The 25,422-nt window shown below is 45.5% G+C and overlaps 2 protein-coding genes across 2 annotated transcripts in view; one reads left to right on the forward strand and one right to left on the reverse strand.

The window, feature by feature from the left end:
* The window catches only part of LOC121270218 (zinc finger protein 850-like), an 81,938-nt gene extending 70,701 nt beyond the window's left edge, over positions 1-11,237 (reverse strand). Inside the window, exons 1-2 of the mRNA XM_041175533.1 lie at positions 11,119-11,237; positions 7,047-8,105 (exon numbers count right to left, since the gene is read on the reverse strand). Coding sequence (XP_041031467.1) covers positions 7,047-7,996 — 950 coding nt within the window. The 5' untranslated portion in view covers positions 7,997-8,105; positions 11,119-11,237. The remainder of the gene's footprint in view (positions 1-7,046; positions 8,106-11,118) is intronic.
* The window catches only part of LOC121270220 (gastrula zinc finger protein XlCGF8.2DB-like), a 45,729-nt gene that overhangs the window by 15,887 nt on the left and 4,420 nt on the right, over positions 1-25,422 (forward strand). The window lies entirely within an intron of this gene.

Below are 25,422 nucleotides of genomic sequence, written 5' to 3' on the forward strand. Positions count from 1 at the left end.
GAGAATGAGGATGAAAGTATTGAACTTGGGGAGAGAGACTGTGAGGTTCTTGAGCAAATAGATATAGGAAGTGACAAGGTGTTGGAGATGTTGGCAGGCTTATAAGTGGACAAATCTCCAGGTCCGGATGATTTGTGTCCCAGACTGCTGAGGGAGGCAAGGGTGGAGATCACAGGGGCTCTGACCCAAATTTTTAATTCCTCTCTGGCCACGGGAAAGCTGCCAGAATATAAACACCTGCCCAACTGTAAGGATGAGTAAAATCAGCAGAACGAAGCCCCAGCTGTCAGAATGAACATGGTTCAGTCCTGGATGTGATTAACAGCAGCAATAACAGCAGAATCAACTCGCTGGCAGCAGTTGGCTGATTGTTTAAATCCCTTCCTGCACATGGAGCAGGTCAATGGCCTCTCCCCAGTACACACACGCTGGTTTGTCAGCAGATGGGGTGATCGAGTGAATCCCTTCCCACATACAGAACAGGTCAATGGCCTCTCCCCAGTACACACGCATTGGTGTGTACAGCGATTGGATGACCGAGTGAATCCTTTCCCACACAGAGCAGATGAAACGCCTTTCTCCTGTGTGACTACATTGATGGGTTTCCAGCTCAGATTGTTAACTGAATCCCCTCCTACGGTCCATGTTCAAAGTCTGATGATATTCAAGTCCTGAGGACTCAAGGGACTCGATCAGATTTTTATGTGATGTTTGGTTTGAGTTTCCCACCTGCAAATCATCCCTTTCTAATCGGCTGTGAAATGAATTTAAAGCAAGAAAAGGGAGTGAGAGATAATTCACAAATATACAAAGGAAAGCTGTAAAATTCAGCTGAGTGAAGCTGTTAATTTGTGGGGCAAGAACAGAGAGTGGACAGGGCTTCAGGGTCCCTGAAGGGCAAATCATTGACTCATTGATTTTATCCTCATTCTGCCCACAGGAGCTGAAGACTGAACACAGCCAGAGTAGAGGGAGGGAAAAAAACTGGGAGTGGAGTAAGGAATTGATGGAGGTGATGCAATGGGTTTGGATTTGAGCACAGGGAGGAGGGAGAGTGTGTGGGATGGAGATTTACAACTTTGGGGGAACAAGAGAGGAAAAAATGTTCCATAGAAACTGGAATTGATTGTTCTGAATTTCTGTCCCGCACTTACCGAGATGAATTTTGTCAACTCCTTTTACAAAGTATTAGAAGGGGAGGTGTTCCAGACAGAAAAGTCAAACCAAACACGTCATGTCAACATCTGATACTCACTCAATTTATCAGGACCTGAATGTCATCAGTTTTCAAATGTGGAAAGAGAAATGTTTGTTCTGTTTGTGGGAAAAGATTTCAAACAACAGTGTGACTGGAAAAGCACTGAGACAGACACACACCCATGTGAGAGTGTTCCAGTGAACTGACTGTGGGAAGATCTTTAAGTAGTCACACAGTCTGAAAAAAAATCACCCCATTCACAGTGGGGAGAAACCGTACATATGTTGTGTGTGTGGACTGATCTTCAACTGATTGTCCAACCTGGAGAAACACAAGGACTCTGGCACCATGGAGAAACTATGGGAATGTGGGGACTGTGGGAAGGGATTGAATTACCCAAAGCTGGAAACTCATCGACGCAGTCACACTGAGGAGAGACCATTCACCTGCACTGTGTGGGAAGAGCTTCACTCAGTCATCCCACCTCACTGACCACCAATGTGTACACAGTGATCAAACACCTTTTAAATGTTCTGACTGTGAGAAGAGCTTTAAAAACAAGAAGAATCTGGTAGTACACCAGCTTGTTCACACTGGGGAGAGGCTGTTCCTCTGCTCTGAGTGCAGAAAGAGATTCATTCGTTCTTTACATCTTCTGACACACCAGCAAGTTCACACTGGAGAGAGGATGTTCACCTGCTACACATGTGGGAAGGGATTCACTCAGTCATCCCACCTTCTGAGACATGAGCGAATTCACACTGGGGAGAGACTGTTCACCTGGTCCATGTGTGGAAAGGGATTTGCCCAGCCATCCGACCTTCTGGTACACAAGCGAATTCACACTGGGGAGAGGCCGTTCACCTGCTCCATGTGTAGGAACAGCTTTGCTCAATCATCCCACCTGCTGAGACACCAGCGAGTTCACACTGGGGAGAAGCCATTCACCTGCTCTGAATGTGAGAAGGGATTCATTCAGCTATCCGACCTTGTGAGACACCAGCAAATTCACAAATGACTGCAGGAGTTGGAGTCTTACTGCTGCTGTTTCTCACATCCAGGACTGAACATGTGAGTTAAACTGATGTTTAAGAAATGTGTGTTCCATGGTTCAAAGCTTAGGATGCTCCTTTACGACTGGGTTTAGAGTCAGGAAGAACAATGGTGAATGCTGGAAATGTGCTGTCAAATCAGGGATTAGTGTAAAACTGTGATTTGTTCCTGAAAGTGAAATGGCAGGTTTAAGTTTCCAGCCTGAAAATTTGGTAATTATTGAAAATGTTGGCGTGACATTCCTGAGTTTACCGATGAAGAGTAATAACAACATCATGTTGCATTTATATAGAACCTTTATCAATGTCCCAAGTGCTTTAGAATTTTTATTATTCCTTCATATGATATGGGCATCGCTGGCAGGGCCAGCATTTATTGCCCATCCCTGATTGCCCTTGAACATAGTAGCTTGCATTTCAGAGGACAGTTAAGAGTATATTGCTGTGGGTCTGAAATCACAGGTGGGTCAGACCAGGTAAGGAGGTAGATCACCTTCCCTAAAGGGCAACAATCGATGATAGATTCATGGTCACTAGCTTTTCAATTCCAGATTTATTCCACCATCTGCCGTGATGGCTTTTGAACCCGGGACCCCAGACCATTTGCTTGGGCCTCTGGATTACTAGTCCAGTGAATTAACCACCACGCCACCATCTCTGCATGATCAAGTGATCAAAAACTTGGTCAAAGAGATAGATTTTAAGGAGGCAAGAGGTTTAGGAAGAGAAATCCAGAGCTTGGGACCTTGGCAGCTGAAAGCACAGCCACCAATGGTGGAGTGAAGTAGGTGGGAGTGTGGGGAATGGGTCAGAATTGGAGAGACGCAGGGAGCTTGAAGGATTGTGGGGCTGGAGGAGGTTCCAGAGACTGTCTGTCATGGAGAGAGTGGCTGCCTTCATGGAGCTTCAAGCACAGCTCTGAAATGGGTCCATGCAGGTCATGACCACAGCCGTACAGGAGATGTCTGCTGCCTTAAACAGGATGACAGACACTGTATCTGTGACCTTACAACATGTCACTGACCTCCACCAAACTGGTCTGCAGCAGAGTGGGAGGAATGATGTGACTCTAGTCCAGGAGAGGGATGATGGACTAAGGAGACACAGAAGTGGGAACTCTGATCAAAATGTTCCCAGTTCTCACCCATTACTCCTGAACCCCCAGGCAGTACCCAACATGCTGCCTTCATCTCCCGACATGCTGTCCCCTCTCCCACCAGCTGAATCTGCACAGATACAGGTGGACCAGTCTTTGCCAGGACCCTGAGGGGCTCTGACACTCAGAAGACGGAGACCACAAGCCTCACAGCAGTGAGAGCAGGGGTGTAAGCAGCCTTTCTCTCCCTCTGCTGAAACCACACAGGATGCACCATGTAGAAGCAATAGGAAGGGTCTGGGCTGGAAATTGTAATTCACCAAAGGTACACAAGGGCGTTTGATTATATATTAATTTCCTTTTTAAATAATGACACAGAAAATGTATCGATTGGAACCACTTCCAGCTCTTGTCCATTCTGACATTCCGAGGGTCAGCTCACCCTCTTACTGGGTTCATGCTGAATGTCAGTCCGGGCTGGGAACCATTGGGTGGATGTGCAATGGGTGGATGAGTGGGTGAAGGAATGTTCAGTGAACAGGGAGGGGTAGGGGGGTTTGGTGCTGTTGATGGGAAGTGTTCATTCTGAAGGAGTCCCACTTGAAACAGTGACCATTCATTTATCACTTTGAAATGATTGAGCTGCTGTGTATTTCCCCATTTTTGTTCTTTTAGTTTTCCAGGATTTATATATATGTTTTCTTTTTATTAAAATGTAGCTGTTGTAATACTGAAATCCAGAGGATTTTAAATCTGTTAAAGTCAATCCCCATCGAGTACACAGGAGGACTCAACTGGTCCTAACTTCTTATGGTATCAATAAACAAAGATCTTACAAGCTGCTCATACGGGGAATTGCTTTTCTTTGAGACTAGGGACGGTCAAATGATGTTGCAAAGGTCAGATTTGGGCCTTGAGGTCTGGGCTATAAGGCCCACATACGTGGAGCACCATTACCCGATGTCCCTCATCCCTGATTTTAATCTCTCCACCATAGGTGGCCGCGCCTTCAGCTGCCTGGACCCTAAGCTTTGGAATTTCCTCCCTAAACCTCTCCACCTTTCTACTTCACTTTCCTCCTTTAAAACACTCCTTATAACCAACCTCTTTGACCAAGCTTTGGTCATCTGACCTAATATGTCCTTATGCTCCTGCGAAAAGCCTTGGGATGTTTAATTATGTTACAAGCTCAATATAAATATAAGTTGTTGTTGTTGTATCTCAGTCAGACCAGATCACTTACCGAGTGAGTGAGTCTGTATCAATGTAACTCAGATAGACACAGTTTGTGTCATAGTTCAGTGAGATCTGATCACTTCCTGAGTGAGTGAGTCTGTATAAATGTAACTCAGATAGACACAGCTTGTTGGAACAGATCTGGGAAGAAGGAAGCTCTGACTGAACTAACCACTGGACACAATTGGAAAAGATGATTCTTTGAAAATTACTAATAAAGTCATTAAAGATGATTTCTTGTTGTGAGCTGCATTATCTGGTAGAATTAGAGTGAAGGAGTGGGATTAACTCACAGCCTGAGTCAGGAGAGAGCAGCCCCTTCCAGCTGGACAACTGGAGAGGTGATGGAGCAGATTGATGTGGTCGACCTTGTCAAAGGCTGCAGACAAGTCAAGAAGGGAAAGTTTATCTTTCTCAGTTACAGGATGTCATTTGTGACTTTGATAAGAGCTGTTTCAGCACTGTGACAGGGGCAGAAACCTGATTGGAGGGATTCAGACATGGATGTCCAGGATAGGTGGGCATGGATTTGGGACTTTGGTTCTAGGACATTGGAGAGGAAAGAGAGGCCTGCAGGTGGGTCAGTGAAAGGATGGGGGAGTCAAGGGTTTGTTTTTTGAGGAGGGGCTGATGATGGCAAATTTGAAGGCGAGCAGGACAGTACCTGAGAGAGAGAACCATTAATAAAGTCAGTGAACATGGGGAAGTTGGCTGATCAGCAGTTTAGTGGGAATATGGTCGATGGAGCAGAAGGTGGGATTCATGGAGAAGATGAGCCCTGAGAGGGCAGATGGGGACATGGGAGAGAAACTAAAGAAAGAAGTGAGTTCAGGTCTCAGGCAAGGATGAAAATTAGAGGCAGTTCAGCCTGGTGTGTTAGTGGAAGGGAGGGAAGCAGCAGAGGCAACTGATCAGATTGTCTCAATCTTAGTGACAAAGAAGCTCCATGAGCTCCTCACGCTTGTTGTTGGACAAACATACAAATTAGGAGCAAGAGTGAGGCCACTCGGCCCCTCAAGCCTACTCCACCATTCAATAAGATCATGGCTGATCTGATTGTAACCTCATCTCCACATTCCCACCTACCCCAATAACCTTTCACTCTCTTGTTTACCAAGAATTAATTTATCTCTGCCTTAAAAAATATTCATAGACTCTATTTCCACTGCCTTTTGAGGAAGAGAGTTCCAAAAGACTCATTTGTTCTCTTCATAATCTCTCCATCTCTGTCTTCAATGGGCGACCCCTTATTTTTAAACTGTGACCCCCTACTACTAGATTCTCCCACAAGAGGAAACATCCTCTCCACAACAACCCTGTCAAGACTCCTCAGGATCTTATATGTTTCCATCAAGTAGCCTCTTACTCTTCTAAACTCCAGAAGATACAAGCCTAGCCTGTCCAAGCTTTCCTTTTGCAGGATAGGAGAGGGCGAGGATTTGCAGACAGAAAACTCAAACAAAATATGTTGACAAAATCTTACAGCAGGGGTTCCCAAACTGTGGGTCATGATCCCTGGTGAGGTTGCGCGCTGAGGAGTTGCTGTCATGTCCTCTGGGGCAGCAATAGCAGCTGTGGAGCGGAGACTCAGCTGGGACAGTCCTGCCATTGGGTTCGAGGCTCCATTACGAGTGTTTCTTTTCTTGTGATTATTCACATATCCAGAGAATGAGGTCTGAGGCCCCATCACTGCCTCCATCGTAAAGATCAGTGAAAAAATGACTGCACACCCTCCTCCCCAGCTTAAACAATTCAACCCCCTGCCTTCTCACAACTCTTAACCATCCCCCGCCCCTCCCTAGCTCCCTCAAATTTTATACCTCCCCCCACCTGTCTCACTCTGGGCTCTGTGCTTTGTCTGTGGACGAGGCTTCAACTGATTGTCTAATCATCCAACCTGGAGAGGCCAAAGGAAACCCGCCTGAGAGGAGGTCGCAGGGAAACTAGAGAAAGTTGTGAGTTCAGGCCCAGGACAGGAGAATGTAAGAGACAGATTTTCCCAGTGAGCTATTGGAAGGGAGGGAAGCAGCAGAGGCAGCTGATCGGACTGTCTCAATCTTAGTGACAGAAAAGCTCCACGAGCTCCTCACACTTGTTGGAGATGAGAACTGAGGAGATAGGGGAGTGGGAGAGCCCTTCAAAATAAACTAACTTGTGTTAGAAACATTTAAAAGACTCAACACATTGCGTGTTTTACACAAAGCTGTTTTATTTGACTTTTATCCATAATATGGGAATCAAAGGTGGGAATCAAAGGTTATCAGAGTTAGATGGGAATGTGGAAATTGAAACACAAGAAGACCAGTCATGATCTTATTGAATGGCGAAGCAGGCTCGAGGGGCCGAATGGTCTACTCCTGTTCCTATTTCTTATGTTCTATAACTGGGCTGGAATTCATTAACATCAGTAGAAACAGACCTCAATGAACATGGTTCAGTCACAAAATTCCATCACTCTAGTTACTTGTGAACTTGTTGGTGTCTCAGCAGCGTGGATGACTGAGTGAATCCCTTTCCACACTCAGAGCAGGTAAATGGTCTCTCCCCATTGTGAACCCGCCAGTGTGTCAGCAGGTTGGATGACTGAGTGAAACCCTTCCCACACTCAGAGCAAGTGAACAACTTCTCCCCATTGTGAACTCGCTGATGTTTCAGCAGGGCAGATGACTGAGTGAATCTCTTCCCACATTCAGAGCAGGTGAATGGCCGCTCACCAGTGTGAGTGCGCTGGTGTGTCAGCAGGTGAGATGAACACGTGAATCCCTTCCCACACTTGGAGCAAGTGAATGGCCTCTCCCCAGTGTGAACTAGATGGTGTGTCAGCAGGTGGGATGACTGAGTGAATCCCTTCCCACACTCGGAGCAAGTGAACGGTCTCTCTCCACCGTGAATGCGCTGATGTACAGAGAGTTCGGATGATTGCCTGAATGCTGACCCACAGTGAGAGCACCTGAATGGTCTCTCGTCAGTGTGAACACGTTGATGGCGCATTACTTCCCCAGAACTTTTATAATACTTCCCGCAGTCTGGGCACTTAAAAGGTCTCTCCCCAGTGTGAACTCGCTGATGCTTCAGAAGGATGGTTGACCGAGTGAATCTCTTCCCACACTCAGAGCAGGTGAATGGTCTCTCCCCAGTATGAACTCGCTGGTGTGTCAGCAGGGTAGATGAACAAGTGAATCCCTTCCCACAGTCGGGACAGGTGAACGGCCTCTCCCCGGTGTGACTGCGCCGATGAATTTCCAGCTCAGACGGGTAATTAAATCCTTTCCCACAGTCCCCACATTTCCAGCGATTCACCCGGTTGTGACTGCACTTGTGTTTCGAAAGGCCAGATGATTGGCTGAATCTTCGTCCACACACAGAACACGTGTACAGTTTCTCCTCACTATGAACAGTGCTTTTTCCTTCCATGTTCAAAATCCAATGGTATTCAGGTCCTGATGATTTGAGTGTCTCTGTCAGGCCTTGATCTGATGCTTGGTTTGAGATTCCCACTTCCAAATCCTCCCTTTACGATATCCTGTAAAATGAATTTAAAACAAGAAAAAGTGACCATCAAAGTATTGGATTGTCTTAAAACTCCAACGGGTTCACTAATGTCCTTCAGGGAAGGGAACCTGCCACCCAGTCTGGGCCTACACAAGACACTGGCCTTTATGGTAGGAGAGAGTGAGAGACAAAGAGAGAGAGAGTTGGAAGAGGGGCAAAGGACTTCATCCATCTGCACCTCGAGCAGAATTTTAACAGAATTTCCCAAACCAACAAACCCCACCAACCAGAAAGAAAAGGGCAGCTGGTACCTGGGAAAACCATCATGTCCAATACAGACAACACTGAGTTCACACTGGGCAGAGACTGTTCACCTTCTCCGTGTGTGAGAAATGATTTAATTGATCATCTGAAACACCAGCCAGTTCACCAGTGACTGCAGGGCTTGGATTCTGCTGGATTAATCACATCCAGGACTGAACCGTGTTCATTCGGACACACGGGGTTCATTTCTATTGATATTAAAAATCCTTATAACTGGAATAGAATTTAATATTCTGATGATCAGTTTGCTTGATTTTGCAATCTTTACTCTTCAAATAAAGAATCTTTCTTCAGGCTGTTCCCAAGATTTTGAACCATGAAACCAAACAGTGATTTACTTGGACTTCTTGCAGTTTAGTTTCTGTATTCAGTGCTGATCATGTGGTCTGCTCTACATTGGGAAGATCAAACATAGATTGGGTGATCACTTTATGGAACAACCTCCGCTCAGTCTGTGAGCTTAACCCTGAGTTTCCAGTCACTTGTCATTTTAATTCTCTGCCCCACTCCCACTCTGACCTCGCTGCCCTTGGCCTCCTGAACTGTTCCAATGGGAGCTCGAGGAACAGCAGCTCATCTTTCAATCTGGCACTTAACAACCTTCCAGACTCAATATCGGATTCAGCAGTTTCTACACTGACAGAGGGTTGTCAGGATCTGGAACTCTCGACCTGAAAAGGTGCTGGAATCTGATCCAATAAGGAATTTTAAAAGGAAGTTGACAGGGATTTGGGAATGAGGAACTTACAGGGTTACAAACAGAAAGTGGGTGTGTTGGTCTAAACACGACTGCACTTTCAAAGAGACAGCACAAGCACAAAGGGTTGAATGGTCTCCTTCTGTGCTGTAAGTTTCTACGATTCTAAGATTTGGCCATTTAGCTCCTCGAGCCTGTTCCACCATGAAATGAAATGATGGCTGATTGGTGACACTTTGCCCCATGTCCCTTAATACCTTTGGTTAGCAATGATTCATCAGTGTCAGGTTTAAAATTAACATTGACCTGGCATGAACTGCCATTTGATGAGTAGAGCTCCTAATTTCTACCGAGCTTACATGGAGAAGTGTTTCCAAATTCACTCCTGAAAAATCTGACACTAACTTTCAAACTACGTCCCCTACGTCCTAGATTCCCCAACAGTGGAAGTCATTTCTCTCTATCTACCCTAACAGTTCCAATTAACATCTTGAAAGCTTTGATCAAATCACTTCTTAATCTTCTAAATTCCAGGGAATATAACCTTCAAATTAGGTAAAAAGAGAAAGTGCTGGAAAAACTCAGCAGATCTGGCAGAATCTGTGGAGAGAGAAACAGAGTTAACATTTTGAGTCCAATATGATTCTTCAGAACTCACAATGAGGTGATAAATTCTGATAGAAGGAATAGGGGAGGCAATATACACTTCATGATACAGTTCTAAAGAGTGTGCAGGGACAGAGAGACCTGGAAGTTCACGTACACAGATCTTTGAAGGAGGCAGGCCAGACTGAGAGAGCAGTTAGGAAAATATATGGGATTTTGGGCTTCATAAATAGAGACATTGAGTACAAAAGTAGGGAAAATATGCTGAACCTTTATAAAGCTCCGGTTAGGTCAGAAGAAGATTCTTGTGTCCAGTTCTGTTCACCACACCTTAAGGAGGATATGAGGCTCAATCAGAGGATGCATGGTAGATTTACCAGAATGGTTCCAGGGAAAATGGAATTTAGCTACAAGGTTAGTTTGGAGAAGCTGGGTTTCTCCTTGGACCAAGGAGCTGAGGGGAGATTTGATAGAGGTGCACAAGATTTGGATGAAATGTACAAGGGAAAAGCTGTTTCCATTAGGTGGTACAAGCATTAGGGAGCATATTTAAGATTTTGGCAAGGGATACAAGGGAGATATCGGGGAGAATATTTTTTTCACAGTGAGTGGGAATACTCAGCACTCGCTACCAATGAGGGTGGTGGAAGCAGAGTTCATCAATGATTTTAGAAAGGAACCGAGACACACACTTGAGGGAAATAAACGTGTCGGGTTTAAGTATAGAGAAGGGAAAATGAGGTTGACTGGATTGCTCTATTGAGAGCAGCATAGACTTGATGGGAGGAATGGCCTTTCTGTGCTGTAATAACTGATTTATGTAACTCATTCTAATTTAACCCTTGGAATCCAGGTTCAGGTAAGGTAAATAAAACAGAAAATGCTGGAACTGGAGAACAGTCATATTGGATTCGAAACGTTAACTCTGTTTCTCTCACCACGTATGCCACCAGATCTGACGAGTTTTTTGAGAATTTCTATTTTCATTCCAAACTTAGCATCCCCAATGTTTGGCTTTTATGTCATTAAGGTAAATCTGCACTTCCTCCAAGACCTACACAGCATGTCCTTTTACGCTGTGGTGTCCAGGACTCTCACACAGTTCTCCAGGTGTGATCTGACTAGGATTTTGAATATCTCGGTGCTATTCCAATTACACTGATACCTGAAATCTTTTCCCATTTAATCCTCTGTAAAAGGAGTTTTCAAAATCCATCCCTGTCAGTCCAGGATAGAAATTCATAATATTCTCTCCTGCTGACAGGGACAGGGATGACCGCGCATGCGCCCTGTTGCACTTTCCTGATGTCAAGATGGCAGCCGTTACCCTGGGGCTGTCATCAGAAGCCCCGCAGCTATTGCTACATTTGGTCAAAACACGGAACCTCTAGATTCTTATTCGGATCCTGAGACGTACAAAAGATACTTGTGAAGCCTTTCAGTCCACCCACTGGATCTATTCCTCTCCTGCCCGGGGTCAATTCTCTCGCCGTGGATTCCACATCACCGCCTGCATCCTGCTCCAGTGCCCTGCACCGCGCCTGCGCGAGGCTCATTCCGCGAGGATAAGGCCCCGGCCCTCATTCACTCCGATTGGTTGGAGGACAAGCTGTTCTCACTAGGTCCTCCAGCTACGCCCCCACTCTTCCTATTGGTCTGGAATCTCGACGTCGCTTCCGGCTTCTCTTCGGCATCCACATGAACCAAAGGCACAATTGGGAAAAGGTGGTTACTTCTGTTTATTTAAAATTACTAACAGAGACTTGAAAGATAATTTGCTGTTTTGGCCCAAAGTATTTGGTGGAATTAGACTGAAGGAGTAGAATTGATCCACATTCTGAGTCACCAGTTTAAGGACAGGAGGAGAGAGAATCTGGAGAGGAGAAAAGAATAAGTAGGAGACAGGACACTGAATCTGGAACAATGGGCAGAGAGGGAGAGGAGTGTGTGGGACAGAGATTTATAGATTTGGGGGAATGAAAGAGGAAACTAGAATATTCTGTTCTGAATTTCTATCCTGTATTTACAATGATAACTCTGGTAAACTCCTTTTACAGGGGGAAAAGAACCGAGACATTCACACACCCAAGTTTGTGTTCCAGTGAACTGGCTGTGGAAAGAGCTTGAACCAGGTACACAGCATGAAAAACATCACCATTCGCAGCAGGAAGAAAACGTACAAGTGTTGTGTGAGGACGAGGCTTCAACTGATCGTCCAACCTGGAGAGACACGAGGACACCAGGACCGCTGAGAAACCATGGAAATGTGGGGACTGTGGGAAGGGATTCATTTCCCCATCAAAGCTGGAAACTCATCGACGCAGTCACACTGGGGAGAAACCGTTCGCCTATTCTCTATGTGGGAAGGGATTCACTCAGTTATCCAGTATGTTGACACACCAGTGAGTTCACACCGGGGAACGACCGTTGAGGTGTGCATGCGGGAAGGCATTTGCTTATTCATCTGACCTGCTGGCGCATAAGCAAGTTCACACTGGGAAGACTCCAGTCACCTGTTTTGTCTGTGGGAAGGGATTCACTCAGTCATCCCATCTTACTGAACATCAACTTGTACACAGTGATCAGAGACCTTTTAAATGTTCTGACTGTGAGAAGAGCTTTAAAAGCAAGAAGTATCTGTGAACACACCAGCGACTTCACAGTGGGGAGTGGCCATTCACCTGCTCCAAGTGTGGAAAGGGATTCACTCGGTCATCTCACCTTCTGACACACTGTCGAGTTCACACTGGGAAGAAGCCGTTCACCTGCTCTGGGTGTGGGAAGGGATTCACTCAGTCATGCCACCTTCTGATACACCAGTGAGTTCACACTGGGGAGAGGCCATTCACCTGCTCCAGGTGTGGGAAGGGATTCACTCAGTCATCTGACCTAATGACACACCAGCGAGTTCAAACTGGGGAGAGGCCATTCACTTGCTCCACATGTGGGAAGAGATTCACTCAGTCATACCATCTTCTGAAACATCAGCAAATTCACGCTGGGGAGAGGCCGTTCCCCTGCTGTGTGTGTGGGAAGGGATTCACTCAGTCATCCCACCTGGTAAGACACCAGCGAGTTCACAACTGACTGCAGGAGTTGGATTCTGTTATTGCTTTTGTTAGTTACATCCAGGACTGAACTTGCAGGTTAATCCTGAGGTGTGTAAGAAATGTGGCCCAGTCGCACTCTTCCAATGTTCAGAGCTCCTAGACACAGAACAGAAGGCTCCTTTGCAACTGTGTTTAGAGTCAGGAAGAACAACGGTGATTGCTGGAAACGTGCTGTCAAATCAGAGATTGGTGTAAAACTGTGATCTGTTCCTGACTGAATGTGAAACAGGTTTAAGTTTCAAGCCTGAAAATGATGGTAATTATGATACGAGGATTTAAAGTGATTTGTGTGACACTCCTGATTCTACTAATGTAAAACAATGACAACACCAAGTAGTGTTATATATAGAATCTTTAACCACCCTCTCACCTTCCATTGACTTCAATGTAATGAAAACTGACGGTTGGAATCAGTCAGCATTTGAAAGATATTTACAAATGATTCAAGGGTTTCTTACAGTTGGGATCTTTCTCTGTTCTGTCCGCTTGAGATGTTAGCTAACAGACTTTCCCCTGTGAATATTGGGCTGTGATGTGTTTCCTTGTTCATCTTGTTGACTCTAAATGTTGAAACTTGTGGTTTCAGACACCAAATAGTCAAGCTCACAACAACAGATAGTCTTTTCCTGACTTTATTAACAGCACTGCAATCATACAGAGTAATTCCTTACATGGTTCCGGTCCTCAATGAAGTACTTCTAAATGTCATCATTTATATACTTCAGAGCCTGTAATATAGGAATGGTGTATTGGTCTGTAATTTTAATATAATTTTAATTCAATATTCCTTCTTTTAATACGATGTTCACCACTTCCCTGTTACCTGTTGAATTTTTCTATTTTTATCATTACATGATTGTCATGTTTCCATGTTTTTAACTTGATTATTTAAGTCTATATTTTAAATTTTATGAATTTTTTTGATGTAAGTTACAATTCAGCCTTTGAGCTGTGAACATATTTTTTGAATATAATACCATTATATTCAAAAAACATAGTTACCCGATCCAGAGAAAGAAATAATAAATGGGTTCAGAACTCCCTTCTCCCCAGCTGTGATCTAACAAGCTGCAGCTACACTCGAGATATTTATATTTAACTTGTTCACTACATCCGGGATCTGGCCTTCCCAAACCATAACCACAAGGATATCTGTGCATTGTTCTGAGTGTGAGCACAAGGCTGTGTCACTATCACACACAGATACCATTTTCCTTGGTTCACATCTCCATACAAAGACCAGCTCTTTACGCATCCCCTTTCTACATAATTGCAGGAGATATGAGCAAGGATGTGAGGCTCATTAATATACACCCACATTTCATAACAGCAAAGGTTCCACTGGGACAAAGGTTCAGTCATTTTCCATCACAAGCAAAATACAGAGCAGTACAGGAACACACTGACAGTTTAACCGAGTCTCATCAGCCTGCAGGTTCATGTTAAATACGGAGTAGTGCAGGAGGACGCTGACAGTCTAACCGAGTCTCAACAGCCTGCAGGCTCCTCTCCAATACATTTACTGAGTGGATTTCAATTTAGACCAGGTTTACAGATGTGATACTCTAGTCACACATTGGTCACCAGAAGGATATGGAGGCATTGGGGAGGGTGCAGAGGAGGTTTACCAGGATGCTGCCTGGTCTGGAGGTTATTAGCTATGAGGAGAGGTTGGAGAAACTTGGATTGTTCTCACTAGAGCGACGGAGATTGAGGGGCGACTTGATAGAGGTTTACAAAATTATGAGTGGCATGGACAGAGTAGATAGGCAGAAGCTTTTTCCCAGGTGGAAGAGTCAATTACTAGGGGACGTAGATTTAAGGTGAGAGGAGAAAACTTTAGAGGAGATGTGCGGGGCAAGTCTTTTACGCAGAGGGTAGTGAGTGTCTGGAATTCACTGCCAGAGGAGGTTGTGGAAGCAGGTACGATAGTGGTGTTTAAGAGGCAGCTTGATGAATACATGAATAGGCTGGGAATAGAGGGATACGGACCCCAGAAGTGCAAAATGTTTTAGTTGGAGGGCAATATGATCGGCGCAGGCTTGGAGGGCCAAGGGGCCTGTTCCTGTGCTGTACTTTTCTTTGTTCTTAGTTCTTTGAGATGCTATGGTACACTGATTAACAGACTGAGTTTGGATTTCCTGATCCAGTGCATGTTACTGATACCTTCCCTGGATCTCAAGGCTAAGAGAGACACTCTGGAAGGTATGGGGAGCTGGGACTTGTCCATGAGAGTAACTGAAGGTCTGAGAACTGAAATAATCTAAAGTTAGAAAGGAGAAAAGGTTCAGTGCTGGACGTGATTCTTAGCAGCAACAACTGATTCTAACTCTGTCGGTAACATGTGAAGCCGCTTATGTTTCAGCAGGCTGTAAGACTGAGTAAATCGCTTCTCACACACAGAGCAGGTGAACGGTTTTGCCCCAGTGTGAACTCGCTGGTGTCTCAGCAGGCGGGATGAATCAACGAATCCCTTCCCACACTTGGAGCAGGTGAACAGCCTCTTCCCGCTGTGAGTGCGTTGGTGCCTCAGCAGGCCGGATGAATGAGTGAATCCCTTCCCACACTCAGAGCAAAGGAACGGCCTCTCCCCAGTGTGGGTGCGTTGGTGCCTCAGCAGGTCATTGCTTTTTTTAAAGCTCTTCCTGCATTCAGAACATTGAAAAGGTCTCTTATCAGAGTGAATGCGTTGGTGTTCAGTGTAGTAGGACAACTGAGCGAACCTCTTGCCACAAATGGAGCAGATGAACGGCCTGTCCTCAGTGTGAGTGCATCGGTGTCTCTGGAGGCTGGATGACTCAGTGAAACCCTTCCCACACACAGGGCAGGTGAACACCCTCTCCCCAGTCTGAACAGTCCGATGTCTCAGCAGGTGTTGTAAACAAGTAAATCTCTTCTTGCACACGGGGCAAAGGTACGGCCTCTCCCCGGTGTGAACACGCTCGTGTATCATAAGGTGGGACGAACGAGGGAAACTCTTCCCACACATGGAACAGAGGAACGGCCTCTCCCCGGTGTGAACTCGCTGGTGCTTCAGCAGATAGCAGGACCGAGTGAATCCCTTCCCACACACTGAGCAGGTGAATGGCCTTTCCCCAGTGTGAATACTCTCGTGTGTCAAAAGGTGTGAAAATCGAGTGAATGTCTGCTCACACACAGAGCAGAGGAAAGGCCTCTCCCTGGTGTGAACACGCTTGCGTGTCAGAAGCTGAACTGAATGAGTGAATCTCTTCCCACACACTGAGCAGGGGAACGGCCTCTCCCCAGTGTGAATGCGCTGTGTATCAGCAAATTAATGTTTCTTTTGAAAGTCTTTTCACATTCAGTACATTTAAAAGGTCCCTTTTCTGAGTGACCAATTGGTGTTCAGTGTAATGGGAGGACTGAGCGAATCTCTTCCCACACTGGGAGCAGCTGAATGGCCTGTCCTTGGTGTGAACTCGCTGGTGCTCAATGAGATGCACTGACTCGCTGAACGACTCCCCAAAGTGAGAGCAGCTGAACGGCTTCTCGTGTGTGTGAAGGAGCTGGTGCTCTGCGAGGCGGGAGGACAGCCTGAACCTCTTCCCGCAGTGGGAGCAGCTGAACAGTCCCTCGTCAGTGTGAACTCGCTGATGTTGGACCAATTCCTCAGAGATTTCAAAACTTTTCTCAGAGTCAGAGTATTGAAGAGGCTCCTCATCAATGTGATCGAGCTGGTGTGCCAGCAGGTTGGATGAACACATGAATTTCTTCCCACACACGGAGCAGGTGAATGGTCTCTCGCTATTGTGAGTTCGCTGACATGTCAGCATGTTTACCCGCTCTATCAATCCCTTCCCACAGGAGGAGCAGGTGAACAGCCTCTCACCAGTTTCCAGCTGAGGCAGTCAATTAAATCCCTTCAGATGTACGAATTTTCAGATTCCAATGAACTGATTGACCCTGTCAGATGTGAGGTTTGGTTTGCTTCTCCTGAATGCAAATCCTCCTCCTCTATTATCCAGTAAAGTAAGTTACAAAGATTTATATAGAAAACACATGATACAAACAGGCCATTCAGTCTATCCAGTTTGTACTGGAGTTTCTAGTCCACACAAGTCTCCCCCATTCTGCCAACCCCATCTCAGGCTTTCAGCTCATCTTTCTAATCCCTTTTCTCCCATGTTCTCGTCTAGTTTCCTTTTAAAAGTATCTGTTATTTTTCTCGACCACATCCAATAGTAGTAGTTCCACATTTTCAGAGCTGCCTCAGGAAACCCCCAGCTAACCCCCTGGAAAGGGAGTTTTCAAAATCCATCCCTGTCAGTCCAGGATAGAAATTCACAACATTCTCTCAGGTAAGCAAGTAATTAGGAAAGCTAACAGAATGTTATTGTTTATTATGAGGGAAATCGAATACAAAAGTAGGGAGGTTATGCTTCAGTTGTACAGGACACTCGTGAGAGATCTGGAGTAGTGTACATTATTGATCAACTTACTTGAGGAAGGATATAAATGCATTAGGAGTTCAGAGAAGGTTTACCAGATTAATACCAAGAATGGGCAGATTGCCTTAAGAGGAAAGGTTGGACAGGCGAGGCTTGTGTCCATTGAAGTTTAGGAGAGTAAGAGGCGACTTGATTGAAACCTTTAAGATCCTGAGAGGAGGGTCTGACAAAGGGTCATACAGACTCGAAACATCAACTGTATCCCCCTCCGCAGATGCTGTCAGACCTGCTGAGTTTTTCCAGGTATTTTCATTTTTGTTCAAGATCCTGAGGGGCCTTGACAGAGTGGATGTGGAGAGGATGTTTCCTCTTGTGGGAGAATCTAGAACAAGGGGTCACTGATGAGTTTTTTATCTCTCAGAGGATTGTGAGTCTTTGGAGCTCTCTTCCACAAAAGGCAGTGGAAGCAGTCTTTTATTTTTAAGGCAGAACTACATAGATTCCTGACAAGCAAAGAGGGTGGAAAGTTATCGGGGGTAGGCAGGAATGTGGGGTTTAGGTTGCAATCAGTTCAGCCGTGATTTTATTGAATGGTGGAGCAGGTTGGAGGGGCCGAATGGTCTGCTCCTGCTCCTCATTCACGTTCCTGCAGCCAGATGACAGCGCATGCGCCCTGCTACAAGTTGCCCCTAGAAAGATGGCGGCTGCGCATGCGTCCTGCTGCTCTTTGCCCCCGATAAAGGTGGCGACCGTTAACCAGGGTTTCATAACCGGGGAAGGGCCCATAGCTGCCGCTCGGTGTAGCCGCGGGCCGGTAGCCTCTTGGTTGGAATTTCTCGCCTACAATGGGTGTTTATGAAACCTTCCCGCCCACCCACGGCCCCTAATATCACCACTGTGTCGTCCAATACTCACCGCCTGAAGATGCGGCAAATAAGCGTCTTTCCATCAACGTCACTCGCACTGCGCATGCTCCAGATCACACGGCCCGTCCAGTTGACGGCAGCTGCGGACCAATAGGAAGAGGGGGCGGGGCTGGGGCTGAAGCTGCTGGTCCTCCAACCAATCGGGGTGAACGAGGAGGCGGGGCTGAGCCCAGATCTCCCTCATTGGCTGAAACTCTGCATCATTTTGGAAGCTGATTTGTCTCAAATTTCAGGAGAAAACTGGACCTTTCTGTTTGTGGCTTTAAACAGATGAAACCCTGTGTGTGGAGCAAACATTTCAACATTTTTTTGTTAACTGCGGTAACATGAGGATAAAAGCACAATCAATTCAAAGGCTGACTTAAATCAATAACTGGGCAGAGAGGGGATGTCACCATCAGACCTGGTTTCAATAAATTAACCGGCAAGACGGGTTAGGACAGGTTAGGGAGAAGGGTAACTTTCGAAACAACACAGATTATGCATAACCAACTAATCTCAAAGACAGTCTCTGGCAGTGCTAATAGATATTAACAATCAGACCTAAAGGGGTTAAAATATATGTAAAAGCAAATTAATGAGGATGCTGGAAATCTGAAATAAAAATATAAGTGCTGGAAAAACTCAGCAGTTCTGGCAGCATCTGTGAAAAAAGAAACGGAGTTAATGTTTTGAATCCAATATGACCCTTCTTCAGAACTGAATTAAATTATATATGTTTTCTATGTTGAAGAATCAATTTAAAATCTGGAACTCAGATAGGGATGTGGATTGGTGTTAGGTGGGAAGATCTGGATCAGTATCTTACTCCAGGAAGCCTTAAAGTCAGAGTGGCAGTTTTTCAGAACTGGTGCCTGTGATCGCAGCAATCCCATTGCTATCTGTTAGTAAGACCAATGGAAGTGTTTAAAGTGGAGACATTGGACTTTTTAAATTCATTTATGGGATTTGGGCATTAACTATTTATTGTCCATCCCTAATTGCCCTTGAGGAAGTGGTGGCGAGCCAGCTTATTGAACTGCTGCAGTCCATGTGGTGTAGATACACCCACAGTGCTGTTAAGGAGGCAGTTCCAGATTTTGACAAAATGACAGTGAGGGAACGGTGGTATATTTCCAAATCAGGATGGTGGTGGCTTGGAGGGGAATTTCCAGGTGGTGGTATATCCATGCATCTGCTGTCCTTGTCCTAGGTGGTAGAAGTCACAGGCTTGGAAGGGGTTGGCAAAGAAGCCTTCATGAGTTGCTGCATTGCATCTTGTAGATGGTACACACTGCTGCCATTGTGCATCGGTGGTGGATGGAGTGAATGTTGAAGGTGGTGGATGGGCCATCAATCAAGCAGGCTGCTTGTCCTGGAAGGTGTGGAAAATCTTGAATGTTTTTGGAATTGCACTCATCCAGGCAATTGGAGAGTATTCCATTGCATTCCTGACTTGTGCCTTGTAGAATATGGACAGGCTTTGGGGAGACAGGAGGTGGGCTATTCTGCACAGAGTTCCCAGCCTCTGACCTGCTCTTGTCACTACTGTATTTATATGGTTAGTCCCGTTCAGTTTCTGGAGGATGATGCACACAAGGAAGCCGTGAACAATCTGAGGGTCATAGTGAGGGGAAAGAAAGGGATCTGGAAAACAACAGACACTTAATGTTGTTCCAGGAGAAGTGAGGTCTGATTGTGCAGATAAAAACAGAAAATGCCGGAAAAACTCAGCAAGTCTAGCAGCATCTGTGGAGAGAAAGGCAGAGTTAACATTTTGAATCCATATGACTCTTCTTCAAAGCATCATACAGACATGAAACATTTACTTTGTTTCTCTCTACACAGAATCTGCCAGACCTGCTGAGTTTTTTCCAGAATTTTCTGTGTTTATTTCAGATTTTCAGCATCCGAGTATTTTGCTTTTATTTTACTGGTTGTGCAGATGTCAGGTTTTACACAGGATGCGGTCAGCCTGTGGTTTCACCCTGGATGAGGAATCCCTGAATGGTACCATTCAAATCGCTCGATGGAACATCATCTGCTTGGAGAGGATGGTTTGTGTTACAGCTAATGAGAAGCAGCACACACAGGCATACAGACTCATACATATGCACACCCACATACTCAGACACACACACAAACACATGCCTCGCTGATGTGTTGGACGTTTAAATGACTGAATGAATCCTTTCTGACACATGGAGCAGGTGAACAGCCTCAGCCCAGTGTGAACTGCCTCTGAAGATTGGATGAATGAGTGAATTCAATCTTATGATTGAACAGACAAATGGCCTTTCCGCAGTGTGAATGTCCTGGTGATTCATCACAGAATCTCACAGTGCTGAAGAGGCCCTTTGGCCCATCGAGTCTGCGCCGACACGTGAGAAACACCTGACCTACCTACTTAATCCCATTTTCCAGCATTTGGCCCATAGCCTTGAATGTTATGACGTGCCAAGTGCTCATCTGGGTACTTTTTAAAGGATGTGAGGCAACCCGCCTCCACCACCGTCCCAGGCAGCGCATTCCAGACCGTCAACACCCTCTGGGTAAAAAATGTTTTTCTTCATATCCCCCCTAAACCTCCTGCCCCTCACTTTGAACTTATGTCCCCTCGTGACTGACCCTCCAACTAAGGGGAACAGCTGCTCCCTATCCACCCTGTCCATGCCCCTCATAATCTTGTACACTCAATCAAGTCGCCCTTCAGTCTTCTCTGGTCCAACAAAAACAACCCAAGTCTATCTTCATCTCTTCATAACTTAAATGTTTCATCCCAGGCAACATCCTGGTGAATATCCTCTGCACCCCATCCAGTGCAATCACATCCTTCCTATAATGTGGCGACCAGAACTGCACACAGTACTCCAGCTGTGGCCTCACCAAGGTTCTATACAACTCCAACATCACCTCCCTACTTTTGTAATCTATGCTTCGATTGATAAAGGCAAGCATCCCATATGTCTTTTTCACCACCCCACTAACACGGCCCTGTGCCTTCAGAGATCTATGGACACGTCGAGGTCCCTTTGTTCCTCAGAACTTCCTAGTGTCATGCAGTTCATTGAATACTTCTTTGTGAAATTACTCCTTCCAAAGTGTATCACCTCTCACTTTTCAGGGTTAAATTCCATCTGCCACTTATCTGCCCATTTGACCATCCCGTCTATATCTTCCTGTAGTCCAAGACACTCAACCTCACTGTTAACCACCTGGCCAATCTATGTGTCATCCACAAACTTACTAAACCTAGTCCCTACATAGTCATCTATGTCATTTATATAAATGATGAATAATAGGGGACACAGCACAGATCCCTGTGGTATGCCACTGGACACTGGCTTCCAGTCACTAAAGCATCCTTCTGTCATCACCCTCTGTCTCCTACAACTAAGCCAATTTTGAATCCACCTTATCAGATTACCCTTTATCCCATGTGCATTTGCCTTCTTTATAAGTCTCCCACATGGGACCTTGTCAAAGGCTTTGCTGAAATCCATATAAACTACATCAACTGCGCTACCCTCATCGACACACCTGGTCACCTCCTCAAAAAATTCAATCAAATATGTTCGCCATGACCTCCCTCTGACAAAGCCATGCTGACTATCCCTGATCAAACCTTGCCCCTCCACGTGGAGATAAGCACTCTCCTCCAGAACTTTCTCCAATATTTTCCCGACCACTGACATGAGATTCACTAGCCTGTAGTTCCCTAGCTTATCTCTACAACCCTTCTTAAATAGCAGAACCACATTAGCTGTTCTCCAGTCCTCTGGCACCTCCCCCATGGGCATACTTAAGTTTCTTAGTTAACTATGGATTGTGCATCCTTCTCATAGAGTCATTCTTTGTCAATGGAATACATTGTTGTTCAGAGTTGTGAATTAAATATCTGCCACTTCCTATCTACAGCCTTATCTTTCAACCTATTTTTCCGGTCCACTGCAGCCAACCTCTGAGTTCAGATCTTTGTAGTTGCCTTTATTTAACTTTAAGACCCAGTTTCAGGCCCAGGTTTCTCATCGTTAAATTGAATGTAACATTCTTTCATGTTACGATCACTCTTGACTAGATGATGTTTCACTATGAAATCATTCCTAATCCTGCCTCATTACAGATTAACTTGCCTGTTTCCTCATTAGTTCTAGAATATATTCAATGAACTCATCCTCTGCCAATTCGCTTTGTCCAATTTATAAGCAAATTACACTTACGATTATTGAAGGACTTTTCTCACAAGTACCCATTTTTTTCTGTTATTATCAATCCTACCACATCACAACTGTTCGGTGACATATAAAATACTCCTAACAGTGGCTTCTTACCCTTACTTGTATTATCTCCAAACAAGCTGATTCCACATCTTCATCTTCTGAGCCAAAATAATTTCTCATGACTGTACTGATTTCAGCCTTTATTACCATACCTAAACCGTGACTTTTTCATTTTGTTCTATCCTTCAGAAATGTCAAATACTCCTGAATATTCAGCCCCCTGCCTTAATAATGTTGCAAACACATCCCTGTATTGGCTGTGATATCATACACCTTTATTTCTAATTGTTCCATCAATTCATACATCTTGTTACAAATGCTGAAGCATTCAGATAAAGAGCTTTTAAATCTGTCTTTCTGTCAGTTGTCCCTACTGTGACCCTGCTTGCTGTTGCACTCTTATATTTGTACATTCTGTTCCTTCCTATCACACTCTGGTTATCATTACCCATATTGCTAGCCTGCACTATTGCCTTGTCCTTTCCCGTCAACTTTCTAACTTTCCCTTCATCCCAAACCTGCCCCCTCCTCCACTATTTAGTTTAGAGCCCACTCTACAGCCCTATCTATGTGATTCACCTGGGGACTGATCCCAGTGTGGTTCAAGTGAAGGCCACCCCAATGCTATGGTTCCCTCTTTCCCCATTGTTGGTGCTAGTGGCCCATGAATCAAAATCCATTTCTCCTAACTGAGGGAGGGTCTGTACTGAGGGAGCGCTGCACTGTTGGAGAGTCAGCACTGAGGGAACGCTGCACTATCAGAGATGCAGAAGTGAGGGAGAGCTGCACTGTTGAAGAGTCAGTAATGAGGGCCGCTGCACTGACAGAGTGTCAGTACTGAGGGAGCGCTGCACTGTCAGAGGGTCAGTACTGATGAAGAGCTGCACTGTTGGAGATTCAGTAATGAAGGTGCGCTACACTGTCAGAGGGTCAGTACTGAGGGAGTGCTGCACTGTTGGAGGGTGAACACTGAGGGAGTGCTGCACTGCTGGAGTCGTTTTCCAGGTGAGACGTTAAAGCATCGCTTCGTTTGCTTTCTCTGGTGGATATAAAAGATCCCAGGGCCACTATTTGGTAGAAGAGCAGGGGGAAGTTCTCCCCAGTGTCCTGGGCCCAATAGTTATCCCTCAACCGATGATCTAGGTCATTATCACGTTACTCATTGTGAAAGCTTGCTGTGCATAAAATGGTGTCCCATTACAACAGGGACAACATTTCAGGAAGTAATATGATTGGTTGTGATGTTCTTTGGGACGTCCTTAAGCAGTGAAAGGCACTAGAGAAATGCAACACCTTCTATGGCTCTAGGAGTGAGAGGTGAGTATTTCTGCTTTCGTCCGGGATCACTGTGTCTAAAAGTTGTCCCACTTGCTAATTACCTGCCTAAGATTAGCTAAGCTGTAACTAATTACTTCATCTGCTTGAAGGGGAAAATACTTGCAGGGCTGTGGAGGGAAGAGCAGGGGGGACAGTTGGACTAATTGGGTAGATCATTCAAATAGCCAACACAGGCACGATGGGCCGAATGGCCTCCTCCTGTGCTATAAATATCATAAATTTGTTGGCGTCCCTTCGTTGCAGGAAACCAATGGATTAAACAGATAAATGGTAAGGTGAAACACGGTGAGACCCAGTGGTAGTCGACAGACACTTAGTAAATTTAATATTCTCTCTCCTTGCTAAATGTTTAATTCTGGCTGTACTTCGATTTCTCATTAAACCCTTACCTGCTGCTAAGAGGCGAGTGATGGATCCCACAGGCGGGATCCCTCAACTCTTAAACCCCTCCCCAGGACTGCAATGGTTAGCTGGGGGAATTAATTTCTGGTCTGTTGAGTTGTAATCCGATTGGGTGTCTGGCTTATTTGGAGAGAACATCAAGCTGTCAGGGAGAGGGATGATGTTGAGGAGAGCAGGTCTCTGATGGTGCATGTGTGTGTGTGTGTGTGTTTGTGTTTGTGTGTGTGTGTGTAAGAGAGAGACAGGCTGTGCTGAGAGTTTGGTACAGGCAGCACCAGTGCAGCCCTGAATGATCGAGAACGTCTCTCTCTCTGCCGGAGTGAGACTCTCCGCTCTGTGGATGCTGCAGGGAAGGAAGAACAGAAGGAGACTCACAAGGAGGTACTCGGTCTCGGGACGGAGCAGAAGTGAATGTGCTACCCAATTTTCAACACCAAATTATCAAGGCGAGCAAACAGGAACGAAACACCAGTGGCAAAAAGTTGGTGATGCAGGTTGATAGAGACTTTTAGAAGAGCAATAAGCACTTGGTTTCATTTCTAGAGGGTGAGCATTGAAAAACAGAGGTTTTGTTCTGCCCTGTATCAAGCGATGGGAGCACTGTGCACAGTTCTGGCCTCCGTATTATAAAAAAGGATATAGAGGCACCGGAGAAGATGCAAAACAAATAAGATTTACAAGGACGATTCCAGATCTGAGAGATTATAACCATCAGGAAAGACTGAACAGGCTGGGGCTCTTTTCTCCAGAAAAGAGAAGGCTGAGGGGGTGACCTGGTCGAGGTCCTTAAAATGATGAAAGGGTTTTGAGTGGATGGACGTAGAGAAGATGTGGAGGAAATCAGAACTGGGCGGTGGGGGTCGGGGTGGTTAGTGGTTATCAATATAAGATAGTCATTAATAAATCTAATGGGGAATTCAGGAGAATTTACCCAGAGAGTGGGGAGAACGTGGAACTCGCTCCCATAGGGAGTGGTCGAATAGCAGTTAAAGGAAAGAGTTAGGGATGGGTGTGGTGGAAGTGGGACTAACCTGATCGCTCGTCAGAAGTGCTGGCACAGACTCGATGGGCTGAATGGTCTCCTTTAGTTCTGCATAATTTGGTGAACGGGAGCAAAATTTCTGCCAAGCTTTCTTTCTGTATCCAAACTGGTTGGGTTAAGTCCTGTCAAAACGTATTTGTACCACCCTGTGGTAACCCACTCCCTCTCGAAGGTGCCGCACTGCCTCCCTCGCGGGGGACATGGGACAGTTCCGGGGAAATCAGTACGGAGCCGG

The sequence above is a fragment of the Carcharodon carcharias genome, chromosome 27 (assembly GCF_017639515.1).
Source record: "Carcharodon carcharias isolate sCarCar2 chromosome 27, sCarCar2.pri, whole genome shotgun sequence".
Classification (NCBI taxonomy): Eukaryota; Metazoa; Chordata; class Chondrichthyes; order Lamniformes; family Lamnidae; genus Carcharodon; species Carcharodon carcharias.